General features: G+C 44.1%; 1 protein-coding gene across 1 annotated transcript; it reads left to right on the top strand.

Annotated features, from left to right (window-relative positions):
- Window positions 1-850: 850 nt before the first annotated feature.
- On the top strand, window positions 851-14,400 carry LITAFD (LITAF domain containing). Its single transcript, XM_072024135.1, has 5 exons — window positions 851-1,014; window positions 9,533-9,651; window positions 11,365-11,430; window positions 12,549-12,708; window positions 13,140-14,400. Exons 2-5 carry the CDS (start codon window positions 9,546-9,548, stop codon window positions 13,246-13,248), a joined length of 441 nt encoding a protein of 146 aa, XP_071880236.1. The 5' UTR covers window positions 851-1,014; window positions 9,533-9,545; the 3' UTR covers window positions 13,249-14,400.
- The last annotated feature ends 4,631 nt before the right edge of the window (window positions 14,401-19,031 follow it).

Raw genomic sequence — 19,031 nt, 5'->3', positions numbered from 1 at the left:
GAAGATGAAATCTGGGATAAGTAAAACTGTTATGGCCTGACTACAGTCCCCATTCCTGACTGTCCTGTGCCACTTGGGGTGGGGAGCAGATAGATGGGTTGGGAGCAAAGGAGTGAAGTTAAGCTTGGGAAGGAGGGACTGAGGGAATGAGTTTTAGCTTTGGTCTCTCTCACCATCCAACTCTATCTTAATTGGCAATATATTAAATTAATTTTCCCCAGGTCACCTCTTGTCTTGCACATGATGGCAGCTGGCAAGTGATCTCCCCATCTCAGTCCATGAGCTTTTCTATCTTACCTCCTCCCCATGTGCTGTTGAGAGGGTGGAGTGAAAGCGCAGCTGGGTGGGGGTCTGGCAGCCAGCTCTGGTCACCCAGCACAGAGATAAAGCATTGTTTGCACAGAAAGTCAAGCTCAGACACAAACCTAGTTACCAAGAAGATCATAGCTATAATGTCAATGTCTACCACCTGGCCCAGGTGTATTTGCCGATCTAGGCATCAACACTTTATCAGTCAGAAAGCGAAACTGATCACTGACTTCAAGAACGAAATGTCAGAGCCCCAGACCCAACAGTACCTATGGATTTTTGTCATTCTGTGTGATGGTTTGGTATAGAAGTGTGACAGGTTAGGTTATCCTCTTCTCTCTGTTGTCCTCCAGTTAACCCCACATTTCTTCTGATTATCCTCATGTAGGCTTCAAGATAGCATGAAATAAACTCAATCTGCTATTTGAAAACTATCTGGGAAAAACTCTGGTGCAAGCCTGTCATGCAACATTCCTTTTCCTGCAAAGCAGGTGTGAGCTGTAGGCTGGGATAATTATACAGTGTCTACCAACCTGACTCGTTGGCTTCTTCAGCTCCATACACTGGTGAGGCATGATGGCAGGCCATGTCAGTGGTCATGTGTGCTACTTGCTTTCCTAGACACAGCTGCACTGGAAAGACGTGGATGAAGTGAACAACTTTTGAAGCATTTTCGCTCCAAAGACTTGCCAGAGCTACCTAAAGGTAAGAGCTTTCAAATTACTTTGAATCAGTACTGTGTTTACTCCTTACAAAATAAAGAGAGGGATGTGGCAAGGATAGGACAGGGAGCTGAAGGAATATGACAGCTGTGGCTCTGGGCTGTTAAAAGTTAACTCTTTATAATTACATTGTCAAGCTTCACCAAGCTTTGGAAATCTGGAGGCAAAGATTGTTCCAAGGATACTTTACATGAAGATGAGAAAAGTAATAAGAATAGAAAGTTAGATTAATGCACCATAGGAAAGGGCTAAGCTCACACACAAAAGCAGGGCACAAACCTGCTTTCTACAAATTGATGTTTATCCATAACTTGGTTGCTAGTTGCTAGTCCAGATGCTATATCATGTCACTTAAGCTGTTCTATCAGCTTTCAAGTGAAGGACAAGTTCTGGACATTATTTTTAGCTGGATATAAATGAAATGCTGGCTACCCACGATTAAATGCTCTCGGTAGGGAATGTTAATCTGTAAAATAATCAAATAAAAGATGCAAATATTTACCATTTTAAGGTAAAGATGAAGTGCTGAAAGCAATTGTATAAGGCTGCGCTCAGTTCAGACAGCTAGAAGGGAATGTGACAGCCAAAACTGTGCCAAGACAGTGCCAAGGCAGAGACTGAAGTTGGTATTTCCTATCTTCTGCTGCTTGCTCAAATTTTAAGACACAACATAACCACGTTTGGACCATGTTACTGCAGAATGGACATTGTATCTCCTTGATACAGTATTTCTGTATACAACAGAGCTGAGCAAAGCCAAGACTAATTTGCTTATCATCACTGCTGCGGAACAGGAACTGAACCCATCTTTTTTTCCCCTCAGCACAGGTTAACGCACAAACCACTGAACAATGCTTCCTTTTGGTGGTTAGTACTCTATTTTTGGAATGGTAATTAGGGAGGGAGAAGGTCTAATGCAATCTCATGGCCCAATCCTCCTTGTTCTTCACAAGGGCCCTTTAAATGAGCAGCTGGTCATCTGAGGAAGGCAAGGGATTATGCCTCAAACTGTAAATTAAGGAGCAGGTATTAAGAGAGACATCTTGTTTACATCAAAGGTTCACACAGAAATCAGTGACAGATCTTATTTACTATTTTAATTAATAACCTTCACAGAAATATAGGAGTGGCTAATAAAACATATGAATGAAGACACAAAGTTGGGAAGCATAAAAACTGTTGCACACAGAATGAGACAGCCTAGACAATTGCCGTGACAGAATTTGTATCTGTTGTAATGCTACAAAGCTATACATTTAGAAAATACTATCAGGAATTTCAACTACAAGTTCATTAGTAGGAAATTACATCAGAGGAGAAAGACCTACTACTGGCTGATGACAGCATAAATACAAGTCACCAGCACAATGTGACTGTAGAAGAGGAAAAAGTACTCTGGATTATACTACAGACAGCATTTCCACTAAATATAAAAAGACATTTATACCACTATATAGGTTGAGGACAGAGCTCATCTGGTCACTTATGTCCAAGAAGGATGAATTTACTGTACAGAAATGAGGACACAACAAACCGTGTAGTGCTGTGAAAGGCTGCAAAGAGATAGAAAAGCTCTCTGGGGGAGAAGGACTTTTCTAAAAGGGTGATTCTGGCACAATAAGAAGCAGGGATAAGCTCCCATGAATAAGTTTAGGCCAGAAAGTTTGTAAAAGTTTACAATATTTTGAACTGCTTTAGAGGTGAGAGCAGCAGGAGCAGATGTACTAAATTATAGACTTGAACTCCCTTCAAGGAGGAATAACCTAACTTAAACGTCTGACCTGGGACAGGACTGGAAAATCCAGGGAGTCCCTGCCTAGGCAGCAACATGGTGAGTCCATGTAGGCAGGGCCAGGCTGCCCTGCACGCTGATTTGCATGCACAAATGCTACAGCTGCCTGTGCAAGCCCAGCAACCAGGCGACCAGCCCTCCAGGTGCACATTGCAGCAAACACACTAAAAGAAGACCAAAAAAAAGAAAAAAAAAAAAAAGAAAAAGAAAAAAAAAAAAAGAAAAAAAAGGTTTCAAATACATTTGCATTATTGTAACCATTTACAGTATCATGAAGGATAAAGGTCTTGCTGCAGATTGGTCCAAGAGCCAAGAGCTCTTTCTGAGGAGCTCAGCTCACCAACATTTCACTCTTCAGTAAATGTTTCCTAATTTTGTGAACAACAGTTATTCTTTGTGCTCTGAACTGCCATTTAAGCCACTGTGACTTGGATTACACATAAATATCTCCTTGTACACAAGGGAGAGGAGGAGCAACATCTACCTACGCAATGACATTCTGGGCTCTTGCCCAGCTCTCTGGGTCAATAATAAAATCCTTTTAATGGCTTCAACAGATGAACAACCAACCTCTTCCACTGACCACCTGGAGCAGGGCCCTTACATATTGGCTGGTGAGCCAATGCAGCCAACAGACAAGCCAGTGGAACCAAGTGAAGAGCTTGCAACAAGCAACATGGTTCATACACAGCTGAATCCCCCATAGCTCCATCCTCTGCACTTGAGAGAGGAAGCCGGTAGCCTGATACAGGCTTACAAAGCAGAATAACCACAGGATTAAAACTGCAATTCTAGAGTAAAGAACTTGAAAAGGCAGCAGGGTAGCACAGTACTTTCAGAGCATCCTTCATTGATTTCATTGACAGGATGTCTACATCAGACATGCTGAATATTTTTTTTAGTGTCCAACTTTTTATATGCTGCCCGCTGTCATGTCTTTAAGCTTCTATTTTAAGAATACAAATAAACATATACCTGAATGCTGCTCCCCAACTCTGTTTACCTGTATTAGAGCTGGAACCATTCCTTCCTGAACATCTGAAAAGCCTCAGCACATTGTGTATGTTACCCTAAACAACAAACTCTGGGCTAATCAGAGAAGACCTCTCCACTGAGGAATTTGGTGTTTCATTGCTGGCTGAAAACTAGAATTAACTGCTTTAATACAGTAAAACAGATGCGCTCAATATTATTCAAGCCACAGATACAACTGCATGCCAACAATGGTGTTTTAATGGTCATTCTTTAAAATAAGAGAAATTGAAATTGTTTCATCAATGCAACTGGAAGGGCTAATTGCCCAAGGAAACATGAAACCAGCAATGAGAGGAGAGCAAGAACACATCACAGCAAAGTAGCCTTTGGACTAGTATCCTCCAAACCAAGAGATCCCTGGTGAAAACAGCTATACCTCCACGCATCCGTGAAACCTGCAGATCACTTCCTATAGGATTTTAATGTTAATTCCAACACACAAAACTAAAGTCAATGTCAAATCCCACACTGACATCAGCTGGAACAGGGAGTAAACATTTTTCTCACAAAGCCTCTTGTTCCTGTCCTCCCTAAGATTCTGGATGCCATCGTGGTACACGACGTGACAGCCAGATAGGATAGCCTCGTGCCAGCTGCCATGATACGGATCCAGCCCCTAATGCCAGCCGTAGCACAGACAGGGTGCAGACAGCCCTTTGCCACTTTAGTCCCTCTCACATAACCACTTCTGCCTACATTTTCTCCTCTACTCGAGAAGAAGTGCTGGCTGTTTTGTGCTGCTACATCCACAACTAGGTCCTGGGAATAGCACCACTGCTTCATCTGGAATAGAGGCAGGCCAACGTCAAGTGCTCTTGAAAACACTTTGGAAACCTCATTTGGAGTCTGCAGTACAAGCCCAACAATTAACCTTCTTGCTAAAAAAGACTGAGTTAAATATGAAAATGATTAGAAAACCCTGACCAGTTTTCACCACAGTACCACATCATTTTTAATTAGACCAATCCACTTCTGACAGAGAACTGCCACAGAACAGAACAGAGGGGCAAAGGAAGCATTACCTGGGCTCTGACACGCACACACCTGCCAATCCCATCCACCTCTTCTCCAGGCTATAGGTGCTGAATATGAATGGAGAGGAATTAGTGCTGCAGTCAACTTCAGTTCCCCAAATGAAATCATAAATATGTCATTGGCACAGGTTCATAGGGCTAAAACAAAGGTATCAGCATTCAGGCGATGAGATTTTGGAAATGACAGTTCAGTAACTCCCAGTTCATGTTCTGCTGAGCTACACTTCAGTCAAAATGGACACAAATCCCATGGGGCGGACACTCCAGTCTCACGAACACCTCCATTTCAAGTACCACAATGTCACCTTAGGAGAGGTGCTTGTGGCAAAGCATATTCCCATCAAAATTGGAAAAAATGTTTTTGAAAAGTGAAAAAATGATTGATTTTCATACACTCACATGACTGCACTTCTGCCCATCATTGCAAATACACAACAACTGAAAACCCCTTCTGAAAAAGATATAGTAAAGACAGGAGGAAAATCTTTGTTCTCTTTGCAACTACTTCACCTATACATGGGAGGCCAAATGACAATTCTCTCAGGACTCCTGACAAGACTGTCCTCTGTGGCTTAGTTTCCCCTTTGTATAGCACAGAGGGCCTGTGCCTCTCTGCAGGCACCTAGAGACGCATGTCAGACTAGTCTCATCTATGGGGTTATTTAGTCATTGGGGATGCTCGGGAGGGGATGTGCAGAGGTGTGGGTGAGTGCTGGAGAGTGCTCCCTGCCACGGAGTTCTGCATTACAGCAGCTTTGCTTGGCTGTGCGAGCACTGCACTTCACACTAGAACATGAGGGCCTGGAGCAAACCCAGAGGAAGATGATGGAAACTGCCCTTGCCTATTCTCCCCTAGGACACGTCCTTCCTGGAACATAAAGACTTTGCACCTTCCTTTCTCTGAATTGGATCTTCATATATATGCCTCAGGGCAGGATTTGCTTTCTCTCTCTCCCCACTTTCCCTCTCTCCCCCCCCCCCCCCCTTTTTTTTATATATAATACTAATTTCCACAGGATTTAAAGTGAGTTTTAGTTTCCAGTGCAAACTGAACCTGCCCACATGCAGAAGAGAATCAGACTTCAGAGTAGAGAAGGCACAGACTTGTTTCTGTGCTCCTGGGACTGCATGTTCCTGCCTGCAAGTTAGGTACTTTTCCTTAATTCCTTAATTCCTTAATTCCAATCTCAGGAGCCCCCATGTCAGAAGCACGCAGGGCTCTGCTCTGCCCTTGCAGAGAGCTCTTTGCTCAGCACGGCTGCAGACAAGATGACTACACCACCTCCCTCTGTATTAAGTGCGGGCCTCCTACATGTTGCGCTGGGTTCTGGAGGACCCAGATGACCTCATGTTTATAGGATGTTTTCCTATTCTTTCCTATTCCTCTTCAGGAGTTGTTGCCTGACAGTTCTCCTTACCCTTTTTTCCTACAAGGTTCCTTACTAACACCGCCCATTCTCCGCCATGCCTTCCTTCCCAGCAGTCACCTCCGAGAGTGGAGAGGAAAGGCTCCAGCTATAACCCATGTCAGTAACACTTACAGATTTGGGGGGTTTGCAGCCCCAGAGGGCTCTCAGACATAACAGGCCCAGTAGCAACCAAGAACTGAGAGTGACCGCTTCTGTGCTAAATAAAAGGGCCTCCTGAGCTGCACAGCACGCTCCAAGGAACGCCGCTCTGAGCCTCTGAGCTTGCAGCGCTCAGGCCCGGAGGTTAGCTAATCCTGGGGCACTTCCTTGCAGGGAGGCTGAGGGAACTCCTGCAGACGCCGGGCCCAGCTGCCCGTCCGGCTGTAAACACAGGATATCCCGAGCCAGAAGGGACCCGCAGCTCCTGCCCTCCTCTGGGGCAAGTGCTCCACCACAGCACGTGGGGCTACCGGCAGCACTATGAGCTGCCTAACGAGACACTGAGGGTGATTTACGTTCAGGGCACCAACGTTACCAACACCTACAGCCTCAGAGCTCAGTGCCGCTGAAGCACAGACAGGGTCTCCCCCCGTATTCCTGGTTCTGCTGCCAAGTCAGACGTCACTGGTTTGTCTCCTGCGTCGCCTGCCCTATGCATTTAGCTGGAGCTGTTGTACCAATACCTTGCTGGGTGGAGTAAGCATTAGTCAGTGCTTGCTCGCATTCAGCTGTTAGCTTGCAGTGTTCTCGCTATGTTAACCATTACTATTATTATTATTATTCCCTCCTGCTCTGGGCTTCATGACAGGCGTTTTGCCTGGGCCTTCAGTCACTGGATGAAATTCAAAATCCCTTCCTTCTTTTTCCTGTTTTACGAGTGAGATGAATTGAGCAGAAATGTCATCAGAACGGACACCACCCAGTATTTAGTGTATGATGTTTAAGTACCAAGATAGCAATAAGCCAAAAAAATTGAATACACTCCCTAATTTTTTGCCCACTGATCCTTGTGCTGATCCCAGAAACACTGATCCCAGAAACAGCTCACGGGGGCACCAACACTGGCTAATGCAACATTTGTCTGTTATCACACTTCTGAACCTGCAGTCACTGTTGAGACTCTTCTTCATTGATCATGGCCCTCCCTTGGCTTTCACTGCATCATCTTACCCAAGGCCTCTCAATTCTCAGCTTTTTTTTTTTATCTCAGTGAGATCCTCTTGAAGGTTACCTGTCAGCCCATTGATACATCTGACATTCCCAGTCTGGTTTAGTTTCTCTATACCAAGTATACTGAGATACACTTTTCCCCATCCCTCCTCTCCAATCCATATATTAGCAATTTTCTCCAACTTGCTTGGCCTCAGCATGGCCAATATTGTGTTTCTGATGTTTTCTCTACACGACCCCACTTATTAGCTTTATTATTCATTCTGCAACCATTTTCACTTCCCACTCATCCAGATCTGTGACAATTGCAGCACTTCTTCCTTAGTGATTCTTTTAAATTCCTTCTTTTCTTCCTCCCTAGGGCTGGTGTTTCATTTCATCACCCCAGACCCTCCCCCTTTTGCACTCCCCCCCTACATCTTGCCCCCCAACACACACTGAAAGCAGGCCTGCTGAGAAATTCTGTCTTGTTCAGAAATTTCCATGCTCCTCCAGTTTGACCTCATGTGCAGCTTGTGCCGACTTGCCACATGTTACATTTCTCAGTCTCTACTCACTTACCCAAATGTCTCTTAACATAATCGCTCATGACTGCGTGGGATGGCCACAGCCCCGACCCAAAACAGGGAAGGCACCTGCATGGTAAGAGAGGACATGTAGTTGGACCGCAAGGTGCTCCCTGGAGTTCCCTGAGCAGCCAGCAACCCTGTGCTACACTCATTCGGCAGCCCTCAGAAGCATCTGGCTGAGGAAGGTGATTCTCGCCTTCTACTATCTTGTGGTCCCACCTGCAGTGCTGCTGGGACCCTCAGCACAAGGGGGACAAGAACCTGTAGGAGAAGGTCCGGAGGAGGCCACAACAATGATCAGAGAGCTGGGGCACCTCTCCTGTGAAAAGGGGCAGAGATTGATGGGGCTGTTCAACCTGGGGAAGAGAAGGATCTGGGGAGACCTTAACACAGCCTTTCAATATATAAAAGGGTCTTGTAAGAAAGACAATGGAAAGACAAAGACAAGCTTTAAAAAAAAAAATAGTGCCTGTATGACAAGATAAGGGGCAATAGCTTTAAACTGAAAGAGTAGAGATTTAGATTGAATATGAGGAAGAAACATTTCACGATGAAGGTGGTGAGGCACTGGAACAGGTTGCCCAGAGCAGCTGTGGAAGCCCCACCACTCTAAGTGTTCAAAGCCAGGTGAGGATTTGGGCAACCTGGTTTAGTGAAGGATGTCCCTGCTCATGGCACGGGCACGGACTAGGTGATTTTTAAGGTCCCTTCCAACCCAGACCATTCTGTGATTCTATCTTTGGTGCTTTTTCCCCCATTAAGCTTTGGTGCTTAATGAATAATTAACACCTTTCTATTCACAGTAATACAAACACACATCTGTAGCTGCGTCCTCCCCCTCCCCTGTGTTGTGAACAGTCCCTGCTAACACCTGCAAAACACACATACTTTGTGGCCTAATCTTGTTCAGAGCCTCAGGTAGCACAGTCATATTTAATGATGATCTTGCCCAACAGAAGCATGTCACAGGAGTGATGAGACAATAGTTTCACAGTACAGAACTGGTCATAGCAATGGTGATAAGGTTGCACAATAAGCAGATGAAAGATCCAAATTGCCACGGGTTGCACAGTTGCACGCTCTGACTTAATGACATGTGAAGGGATTTTACAGGTGCTCTGAAGTGTGATCTTCCCTTCCTTGATCATTTTGACAATTCATAGGAAAAAAAATACAACTTTTCTCTGAAGGTAACACTTTCAGTCCCACTGAACACGTTACATAGTGTTTTCTGGGTGAACAGTTTTATCTTTCCAACACAAAGAAATAAGTAAAGCGATATTGTAATTTCTGTTCCTCCTTCCCATTTTCCTCATGAGGAGGTGTAACAGTAACTGACCACACTTTAGTCTGTAAAACAGCCAGAACATTAGAAGTGCTGGTTTTCCTCTATGTGAAAGCCAAGTATAAGAACTAGGAATTACAGGAGGAGGCACTGACAAGTGCAGGGCACTGAAAGTCACTTACAGATGTTTTGTACTGCTTTTGGCAGGTGAACTACAGAGATGGCTAGTGAGAAGGGACGTGTGGAAATTCCCATGGTTATGTATGAACAGCATCAAGAACCCTACAGGCAAGAACCTTCTGCACCAGAGTACTGCAGCCAAGAGGGTAAGCAGCTTTTGCCAGGAGGGGGTCGGAAAGAGCGTGCTCCCTGTGGCTGTGGGGCAGACACTGATAGCTGGTTTCCAGAGCATAACTAAGCCACCTCATAAAGGGCCTGGCTTTGTTAGGACATGATGGGTTTAGAAGGTGCCTGTGCCAGTGTATAAAACCCAGCTTGAGGTAGGCAAGCTGGTATAGTCTCCTAATGGGCACGCCACTTAAAATGGAAAACACATATATTTGTGTTGGTTTAGTTACTCATTTTCCTAACAACAATTGCTTTATTGGAAAAGGAGTTGCAGACGTCTTTCTACAGTAATTCCGTATTCCTAACAAGCAAGTGTTCAGCCAGCAAAGTCTGTACACAGACTGGCTATGTCTTACTCAAACCGTGATCTAGTTTTCCAGAGGACTGGCATCTTCCCAAACACTCCTGCTGCCCGGAGCTGCTCTCCCTAGATGAGTCAGTTTTGTACCTGGGTTGCGTAGCGATGAGCAACCCCTCCCCAGTGCCATCTCACAGCGAACATCACGACTGAATTGCTAGCATTGCAGCTCCATGACTGCAAGCAGGCACCGAGAGCTGCTGTACTGCTGGGTTGGCTTTTTGCTCTGAAACTGGACATTGCTCTCACACTGACAAGTCTCTCAACACTGCTTTGTCTTCTGCCTGCTGGAGCCCATGCTCACTGAAAGACACTGGTATCAATGGTTTTACCTCTTCTGCCTTCCTGCTATTGAGGAAATCGCCACTCACGAGACAGGAGTGGAGCAGAAACCAGAAGGGGAGGTCAGAAGGTGGCTAACGAGGCTAGATGTGTGAGCATGGGGCCTCTGAACGTCACTCATTTCAGAGCACTTTACTCTGATCAGCACTTTGTACGCATTTTTCTTTACAAAGATCTCCCTGGTTTCTTTCTAAACACTCAGAAGAACTTACAAGAGGTTGGGGACAAAAAGCCTCACTTCCTAGAGACAGGCACTGACACACCTAACACTGAGCTGCACCGTCTTGTCCCTGCGTAGAGAGCCACAGAGGAAGCAGATTCTTCACAAAACATCCCAAGTGATAATCCTCTTAAACAAAAAAACATTCCTCTTTCAGATTGAGAGGAAATTCTTTACTTTGTAATTTCTTACAAATTTCTTTTTCTACAATTAAACCTTCCATCTCCCCCCCAAAAAAACAAAAACAACAGAAAAAATAAATAAAAAAAATGAGGTGTCACTCATCAGGTACTTTTTTTATTTTTTTATTTTATTTTCGTAGAGCCAAAGATATGATGGAATTCCTTGGCTGGAAACTGAAGCTGGATAAAATTCAGACTAGAGAAAAGATTTCAAATATTAATAGTAAAGGTAGCAATCATTGAAACAACCTAGTTAGAGGTACTGTTGATTTTGTTTTTAAAATTAGACAAAGTGTCACTCTGATGCTATGCTGGAGTGGATGCAGTCAAGGAATTCAAGTTGAAAAAAGGATTTGATTTCTTGGCTTATTTTGTACAGAAAAATGAGACCAGCTAGTCACTGTGGGCTCTTTTGGCTTTAAAAATCTGTGAATCAAATCAATAGCATTTGTTCCCTATCCTGTACTTCACTGAGTCATGTTAGCCTCTCCTGTGAGGCACCTTCCAATGCATCTGCTTTGACTCCAAACAGGGCTTTTGGGAGGCATGAGCGGGACATATTTTTGTGTTACTGTTTTTCTTTTCACAGGGGGTTATGAATATCCTCCTCCTCCACCTTACTCCTGTCATGAAACAACCACCGTTGAGCAACCAGGTATGTGCTGGGGGACTGTGTTTCTGACAACAATCATAATTCTACTGCTAACAAAAGCAAAATGGTTTTGGTTTTCAAGCCTAAAGATGGAGTTTTCTGAACAATCACAATCTAAGAAGATGGAAAATTTCCCCAGAAATGTTGGAAGATAACCTAAGACGACAGACTCAGACTCATTTTCCAGCAGTTGCCAGTCTGCAGAAGCACTCTTTTTTTGAACCAGCTAGGACTTTCATAATAATTATTTTAAGTCCAGTTTATTTTATTGTTCCTTTTCTAGTAGCCTTTATTTAAGTGGACAAGCTCAAAGGAGACACTGAGGAAAGGCTTCAAAGAAAGTCAAATACCATCTCTTATGGGAAGGAAGGAGATGTGTGTGTTTTTTAAAATACCTAAGACCAGGAGACAAACTCAGATATCATACATCCTACCTGTCTAACAGACACCACCTTCCTACTCCCAGATCTTTCTTTTAGGCTACAGTTTGAATGTACCCTTAACTTGTTTTTAGGAGCCTTAAAATGGGATTTTTCACTGAAAATATTTCTGCAAAAAAATCTTTCTTGTAGCTACAAGGTGCACACTTCTCAAGGAGGTATAACCGACTCAAATCCAGACTAAAAAGACACGAGGGAAATTACACGTTACTAACTGGAGTCATGCTGGCATATGACTGATGACGTTTGTATAATGTAGTAACTACTTTTCTGAATGTCTTGTAGTTACTGAAAAGCCAATCCAGAAAGCTCCTCTATATCCTTCAAATCCTTTTCTTCAGGGAGAACACGCTTTTTCACAGTATGTTAAATATCAGAAGATAAACTCTCAGTGTCACCGCTTAGCAGTGGAGATTGCCTGACTGTAGAGATTTTCCTGTAGGCAGTTCCCTGCATATGCTTTTATCCATGTAGATACTGGTTGGTAGAAGGAATGTGTTGGGATACATTGAACAAACATTATAGTAGCTCTTGTGAATATGCCTTTAGTCGATACTAGTAACAGAAGTGGCTCTAGACTGGTCATTTTAAGAACCTACATTCTACAACTAAGGATTGATAATGTGTAAAATACTCCACATCCTTCTAATTTTGTTGCTTCTTGTTTTCTCTTAAACTCAGTTTACCTGGTGTCTCAGCCTCCGATCATAGTAGCAGGAATCTTCTCAAGCAGACCAACATCCACAATATGTCCTTCCTGCCGCCAGCACATCACCACACAGGTCACCTACAGGCTGGGCAGACTGTCTTACCTTCTGTGCACCAGCTTGTGTATGGTTGGGTAAGCTTTCATATATACATCAGAGATTCTTTGTAGCAGAAGTTTAAAAAGATAGATCCATTAAAAAATAAAATTCTAGTTAATGCTTATATAGACAGTTAGCCCTTCTCTGTACATCCTAAGAAGCCATCTGTCCATACTAGACACAGTCATCATGGCTGCCAGGGATGCTAAATTTAATCAAGTACGTTATTACTTTTCATAAGACAAGTAAAAGATTATTAACTTCCCTATCATAATTCAAAATCAGACTAACACATAAGGTGTTAGCAGTGAAGATGATTAGTCTTTGGGAAGATAATTTAAATATTAAGAAACCTGGGAGACAAGAGGATTCATGCTGTGAAATGGCAGACAAAAAATAGAGGAAGCCAATAAAAAGAAAAGTTAGTAAATCACTTCATGTATGTCCATTTCCTCTTTGCCTGTAGGTGCTGTTTTGGATGCTGCTTTGTACCTTTCTTCGTGAAGATCTTCAAGGATGCAGACCATTACTGCCCATGCTGCCATTTTCATATTTATAGATACAAAAGACTATAAGGACAGAGTTTATGCAACCAGATGATGCCAAGTTTCTGTTCCCTAATGGTGTAAGATTCCACATGTCAAACTACTGCCAGGAAACCTATGAGTAGGCTTTGGTTCTGCAGCTCCCTGGCTAAGTCATCTGGAGTTTACCATCCCATGGTTGGACTGACTTCAAAATGAAAAGCCTTAAAGACTAATTTACATTTTCACTTATTTCATGCTCTGATTGAATAGTTCTCTTGAGTTATAAAGTGACCAGCTAGTGAATACTTCAGTGCTGCTACTACTACTCTCAGATCTCCAACCCAGCTGGGACACAGACTTTTCAACCCACCAGTAACCAAGAGGCTTGGACAAGCACGTGTTATAGAAGCACTTACCTTATATGCACTGAAACTGACTGGTCGGGATTTTTTCTCTGTTCTTTGTATGTGACCTACCCCTGCAGGGCTGTGAGTGGTACAGGGGTAGCTGGTTATTATTTATTGATGAAATGCTGTTATGAAATTGTCATTGTTGTGTTACATATGAGATACAACAAATTTCCCATGGCTGAAGGCACCCTGTTCATGCTCCGGAAGATCTGTAGAAACCACGTAGCTAGAACTATAAAGCGTCCCATTTAGCCTGACGTTATTTGATGAAAATCTGTGTTTTAGTTCTTCAGGGAAATAAGCCACAGAAAGAAGGTAGTCTTGAGGGACTGGGGTAGAGGCAGCATCCCAGCACTCACCCACTCCACTTCACAGAACCAAACCCAAGCGCTGATGCATCGACGTCTCCTGAAGGTCAGAGCCTCAGAGGCTCTCGGTCAGAGGCCCAAGAGCCTCATACCACTGGGGAATGGAGTCAGGCAAGCTGGGAAAACCACCAGCCTACGTAGTGGTGTGGAGGAGGCCAGGCCAGAGGCAAGGCAAAAACTTCCCCAGCTACGACCCAGCTCACCGGGAGCACGAAGCGCGTTGGTGCAGAGATGCTCCAATCCACCTGCGACATGAGGAAACCTCCCGAAGCATTTGACCACACCACGCTGTTCATGAGCCAAGCCTGCTTCTTGTGATTCTTTCAGCAGAACATACGATCTACCTGTGCTCTTTCCCACAGCTTCTATACAAAATCATCACAAATTCAAACTTTCAGTAATAAAACAGCCAGAACTTCCTAGTCAGCTTTCGCCTCTGCGCTACCGACCTGAGGGAACCCCCGCACCGCCCCTGTTCTCCTTTCCCGCCCCCCTGCCGCGCTCCCCAGGCACCTCACGGCTCCTGCGGCCCGGCCTCCCCGCTGGGGCACCGGCCTCAGGCCCGGCCCCCGCCCTTCCCGCCCGGCTCTCGGCCGCCCCCTGGGGGGCCCAGGCCCGCGGCGGGGCCGAGCTCCTCCCCGCACAAGCCCCGAGCCGAGGCACGAGGGAGGAAGGAGGGACGGGGCTGGGCCCGGCTGGAGCAAGGGGGACAGAGGAGGCACGCGGCCCCTTCAGCTTCCACCAAACCCCGGCTCCTGGGTGCCGTTCAAAACCCGCTCTGCCTGAGCAGAACGCTATTCTAGCTCATCACGCTGGGCCTTCTCCAGCTGTTTTACACAGAAGAGGCAGAGCAACCCCACAGGCTCTTAGCAGGGCTGCCTGAGGGTGCCAGGACTTCCATGTGTCTGTGTCCCACCAGCACCCCTATGCGGGAGCTTCAGTCCCTCAAATTCAGAGCTACTGCCACTGCCGAAACTGCTGCACCGACCACACACGTGCATGGGATCTCTTCTGGACTGAGACTCAGATTTGTTAATCAGCAACACCACGATGGCTATCACACAAGGACAGTAAGAGCGTGATCATGCTTTAGCCTACTTTTAAGGAAAGCTAAGTAGAGATACTGCTTTCTTTGAGGTTGTGCTCGTTGGAGGAGAGCCACAGGTTTACAAGCAGACTAGAAATGAAGAACATGGAGAACCAGGTGCAACCAATGCCCTACACACAGCAAGCACATCATTCAAAACTTTTCAGTTTCCTTCACTGGTGTAGCTTCTTCCATTTGCCTTATCGTTACAGCTTCTAAATAAGTCATAGAATCATAGAATCATAGAATATCCTGAGTTGGAAGGGACCCTTAAGGATCATCAAGTCCAACTCTTGACACCGCACAGGTCTACCCAAAAGTTCAGACCATGTGACTAAGTGCACAGTCCAATCTCTTCTTTCCACAGTCTTTCCACATCCCTCTACATATCTGCAACTATATCGATCTGCCACCATGTAGAAGTGATCACAGTCTTTTCAAGCAACTATTTTACTGTAGTTCTTAGTGTACTTACAGGTTACTGTATAGCCAGGTTGGCCACGCTGTTGTATTTGAATGCAACATCCTCTCACTCCTCAAACACTAATATGAACTGTGAAGTATTAGGGCTTTGGGGACAGACAGGGTAGTTCTGAACAGGGGCACCCTCTCCTCACGTCAGGCACAAAGACCATAGCTGAGGTGTGTTGTGAGCACTTGCTTACATCTTGACCTGGGTAAGAAATCCATGGGCTTCCTCAGACCTTCTGTGCTTCTGGAGAAAGGAACCGTGAGGCCTGCCTGCCGAGATCAGACACCTCACCTCCCTTCTGCTGCCCGTGCAGATCGCACATGTCCAGATCACTGGCTGAGGGGAGGCAGCACATGAACACTGCATTCATGAAGCTGCAAACAAGTTAATCGTGTGACAGAAGTAAAACCTTGCAGCCTGAATGCTTAACAAAAACTCTGGCCTGCTTTGGAAGTAGCAGCCATTTTCCTTGTAGAAACATGGGGTCATGTTTTTAATGAATTTTATAACTGCAGCTGCTTTTGGGAAGGTTGAATAATAATAATAAAAAAAACTAACAAGGGATTGAGGTTTTAATTAATGATTTGCTTTCAAAAACTATAGAGTTGTAACAAAAAAAAAAAAAAGAAAGAAAACAAACCCACACATAGAGCCTGTATTTACTGACAGTCTTAACACCCAAACAACTGCTAACTTGAAAAAGCCCAGAAAGGATTTAAACGTGACTACTGAGAAGATATCACTGCTACTAACAGAAGGAAGTTCAAAAAGTTCAAAAACTTCTGTTTTCTATAACTAGACCTCCCCACACCCTAAAATTTAGGGACTGTTTGCTTCCACTGGTTATGTACTCTAGATACACATTTATAGGAAGGTCTTTTTAAAAAAAAAAAAAAAAAAAAGTACTTTTTTTTTCATAGACATTCTATTTTGTCTGTGAATCTGATGAGAAAACTAGAACAGACCTTTTTTAATATGTAAATAAATACCAGCCAGAGTTGGCCTACATACGTACATTGGCAATGCAGCTTATTCAATACCACACGCATGACAGATAATCATAAGCTCTAGGTAGCATCGACTCTTGATTTTTCCTGAATTTGTCCCTGTTACAGCCTAACACTGCCCCAGTGGCACCCAGTAAGCGTTCGCCAGCAGGACGCAGTTTGTACCGACTGTACACGAGCCCCAATACCCGCGCTGTGCTGCCAGCGCTCCAGCGGGTGGCAGTGTTACAAGCAAAATCAGAATTCTGAAAAAGTGAAAGATAGCTGTAGGTTTGAAGAATGCATCAGAAATTAGTTCTCAGAGTGGCATTCCTCCTTGTGCAGTCATCTTAAACTACCTGGAGCTCGTCTTTATTACAAATAGCATCTATCTAGCTAGTAGCACATTTTTAAATGGAAACAGCTAAACTACTGTAGATTTGTGCATGCGCTTTTGAGGAGCATATATAAGTATGAGAACTCCAGTGCTTGAACAGAGAATAATACAAGTGTACTTTTTTTTTTTGCCGTGTTGTATGAGTAAGTAAAAACCATTACACAACTATTTTCCAGACAAATCAAACTCATGTGTAGCCCAAGCTAACGTCTGTGCTACAGCAAGCAGCAGGCTGATGTTTCAGCCTGGCAGACACCAAAAATTGAAGACACCTCACCTTTTCGATGAGAACAGCAAAAAGCAAGAGGCACTGTTGAAAATTGTTGCTAGTAACAGAGCAAGTGTAATTCAGAGTTCCACAGATCATCACCTATCATGCTTAAATTGATGCAGCTGGGCATCAATTAGCCTAAGCTGTGATTTAGTGCCAGAATGATCCCATGCAACAAACCTGTCATCGATCTTCCTCAGGACTTAAGCACAGCAGGTGGTCAAATTATGCTACCTGGAAACAAACTGTCCATGATCTGTATCTGAATTGTTTTCACATTAAACAATCTGATAGAAGTGTTCGGTACAGCCCTGAGAGCAGCGGTACATCTTGACCCCAATGCATTTCTCTTCGTCTACGGCTCGTATAAATGCTCTCATTAAACTGGCCTCTCCCAGCTACTTGTTCCCTGTCCCCTGCATCACAGAAACACAGAATCATCTAGGCTGTAAAAGGCCTTCAATATCATCAGCCAGCTCCCAGGCTGAACACATTGGTCACCTTGCTACAGTAGGATCTCTGCAGAACAGCACAAGGCTCCAGTCAGGAATACAGCTAAAAAGGGGCCTCTAGACCACAAAGGATTTCAAACAATTTGAAGACTGGGGGGAGAGGGGAGAAAGGGGAGGGAGGGTGTACCAGTGAATACCAAGCTATTAAACTAGCTGGATGCAGGGAATTTTACTGAAGAATACAAAGGCTTTTATAATATTGACATCATAAACATCAACCTAGAAGCTCTGAGAGCAGTACAAGCTTGGTTGTAAAATTTCTCTGGTGAGCTATTTCCATACAGGAACCTTCATGGTGAATCCCAGCGACCTGCACAAAGACCAGACCCAACACCTCCGGCCTTCTCAACCCAGTGGCAGAAGTAACGGGCAAGGAAGGCCATTCTAGGGGCTGCCCTGGCTTTCATGTGATAACAAGGTCAGTAAATCTGCATCCTCTGGTGACACAGCCTCCTTAATCACTTTGACCTAACAGGAAGTAACACCACGATGATAAAATCCACAAGCAGCCAAACAGACATCAGCCAGATTTTTTCCACCATTTCAAGTATTTTTAAATGTTAGGTTTTCTCTCAATTTTAAAATCTGTCTGTGAAAGAGTAAGCTTTACCTCTAAATAACAGTGAATACACATCAAGTTGGATAACATTTAGAAGGCAAGTGCAGAAACAAATAACCCTGAATATATGCATAACAGAAAGAAATGATGCATATGATTTAAGATGTGCAGAGGATATTAGCAAAAGTAGTCAAAACATTTTTGCACCAATATCTGGAGGCACAATAGCTTATGGAAGTATTTTATAAGAACGGCAGACTCCGGCTACTGCCTAGTGTAGCCCCTTTTTCAGATCCTAAAGGCCAGGCTCATGTAAAAGCAAAGGATAAATGACACCAGGCCACGCACATGCTAAACCCTGACCCTCTCTACCTCAATATCCAAATGCTTGCTTAGATCCTCTGAGGAAAAACAGGAAGAGCTGAAACCCTAGGAATTGCTGCAGAACTCAGTATTTACCCTCTGGCCAAGTCTACTTACATTATGAATGTCATTCTTGACATGATTTAGTTGAATTTTGCAAAATTCATCTCCTCCATCTAATCAAAATCACCTTGACTTCTGAGCAACCCTTTCACTTTTGTTTCTTTTCAAAAAAGGAACGGACAAGACACAAATCCAGTGTTTACCCTTATCTATTTTATTTACAATATATACAGTTCCTACAGAAAAAAAAAAAAATTTCTCACAAAGGTTATCAAATAGCAAAACACAGCATCGCTTAGATCTACGTACTGATGCCTGCAGCCAGCACAGAGCCTGCAGGACT

This window comes from Anas platyrhynchos, chromosome 15 (genome assembly GCF_047663525.1).
Source record: "Anas platyrhynchos isolate ZD024472 breed Pekin duck chromosome 15, IASCAAS_PekinDuck_T2T, whole genome shotgun sequence".
NCBI classification, from domain to species: domain Eukaryota; kingdom Metazoa; phylum Chordata; class Aves; order Anseriformes; family Anatidae; genus Anas; species Anas platyrhynchos.
This window is presented reverse-complemented; position numbering and strand designations above follow the sequence as displayed.

What these genes read in the sequence shown, in the direction of transcription:
- LITAFD (XM_072024135.1), top strand. Translation starts at nt 9,546, where the DNA reads ATGGCTAGTGAGAAGGGACGTGTGGAAATTCCCATGGTTATGTATGAA. An exon ending in AGAGTACTGCAGCCAAGAGG is followed by an intron (nt 9,652 to 11,364) that starts GTAAGCAGCTTT and finishes TTCTTTTCACAG; the next exon opens with GGGGTTATGAATATCCTCCT. An exon ending in ACCAGCTTGTGTATGGTTGG is followed by an intron (nt 12,709 to 13,139) that starts GTAAGCTTTCAT and finishes CTTTGCCTGTAG; the next exon opens with GTGCTGTTTTGGATGCTGCT.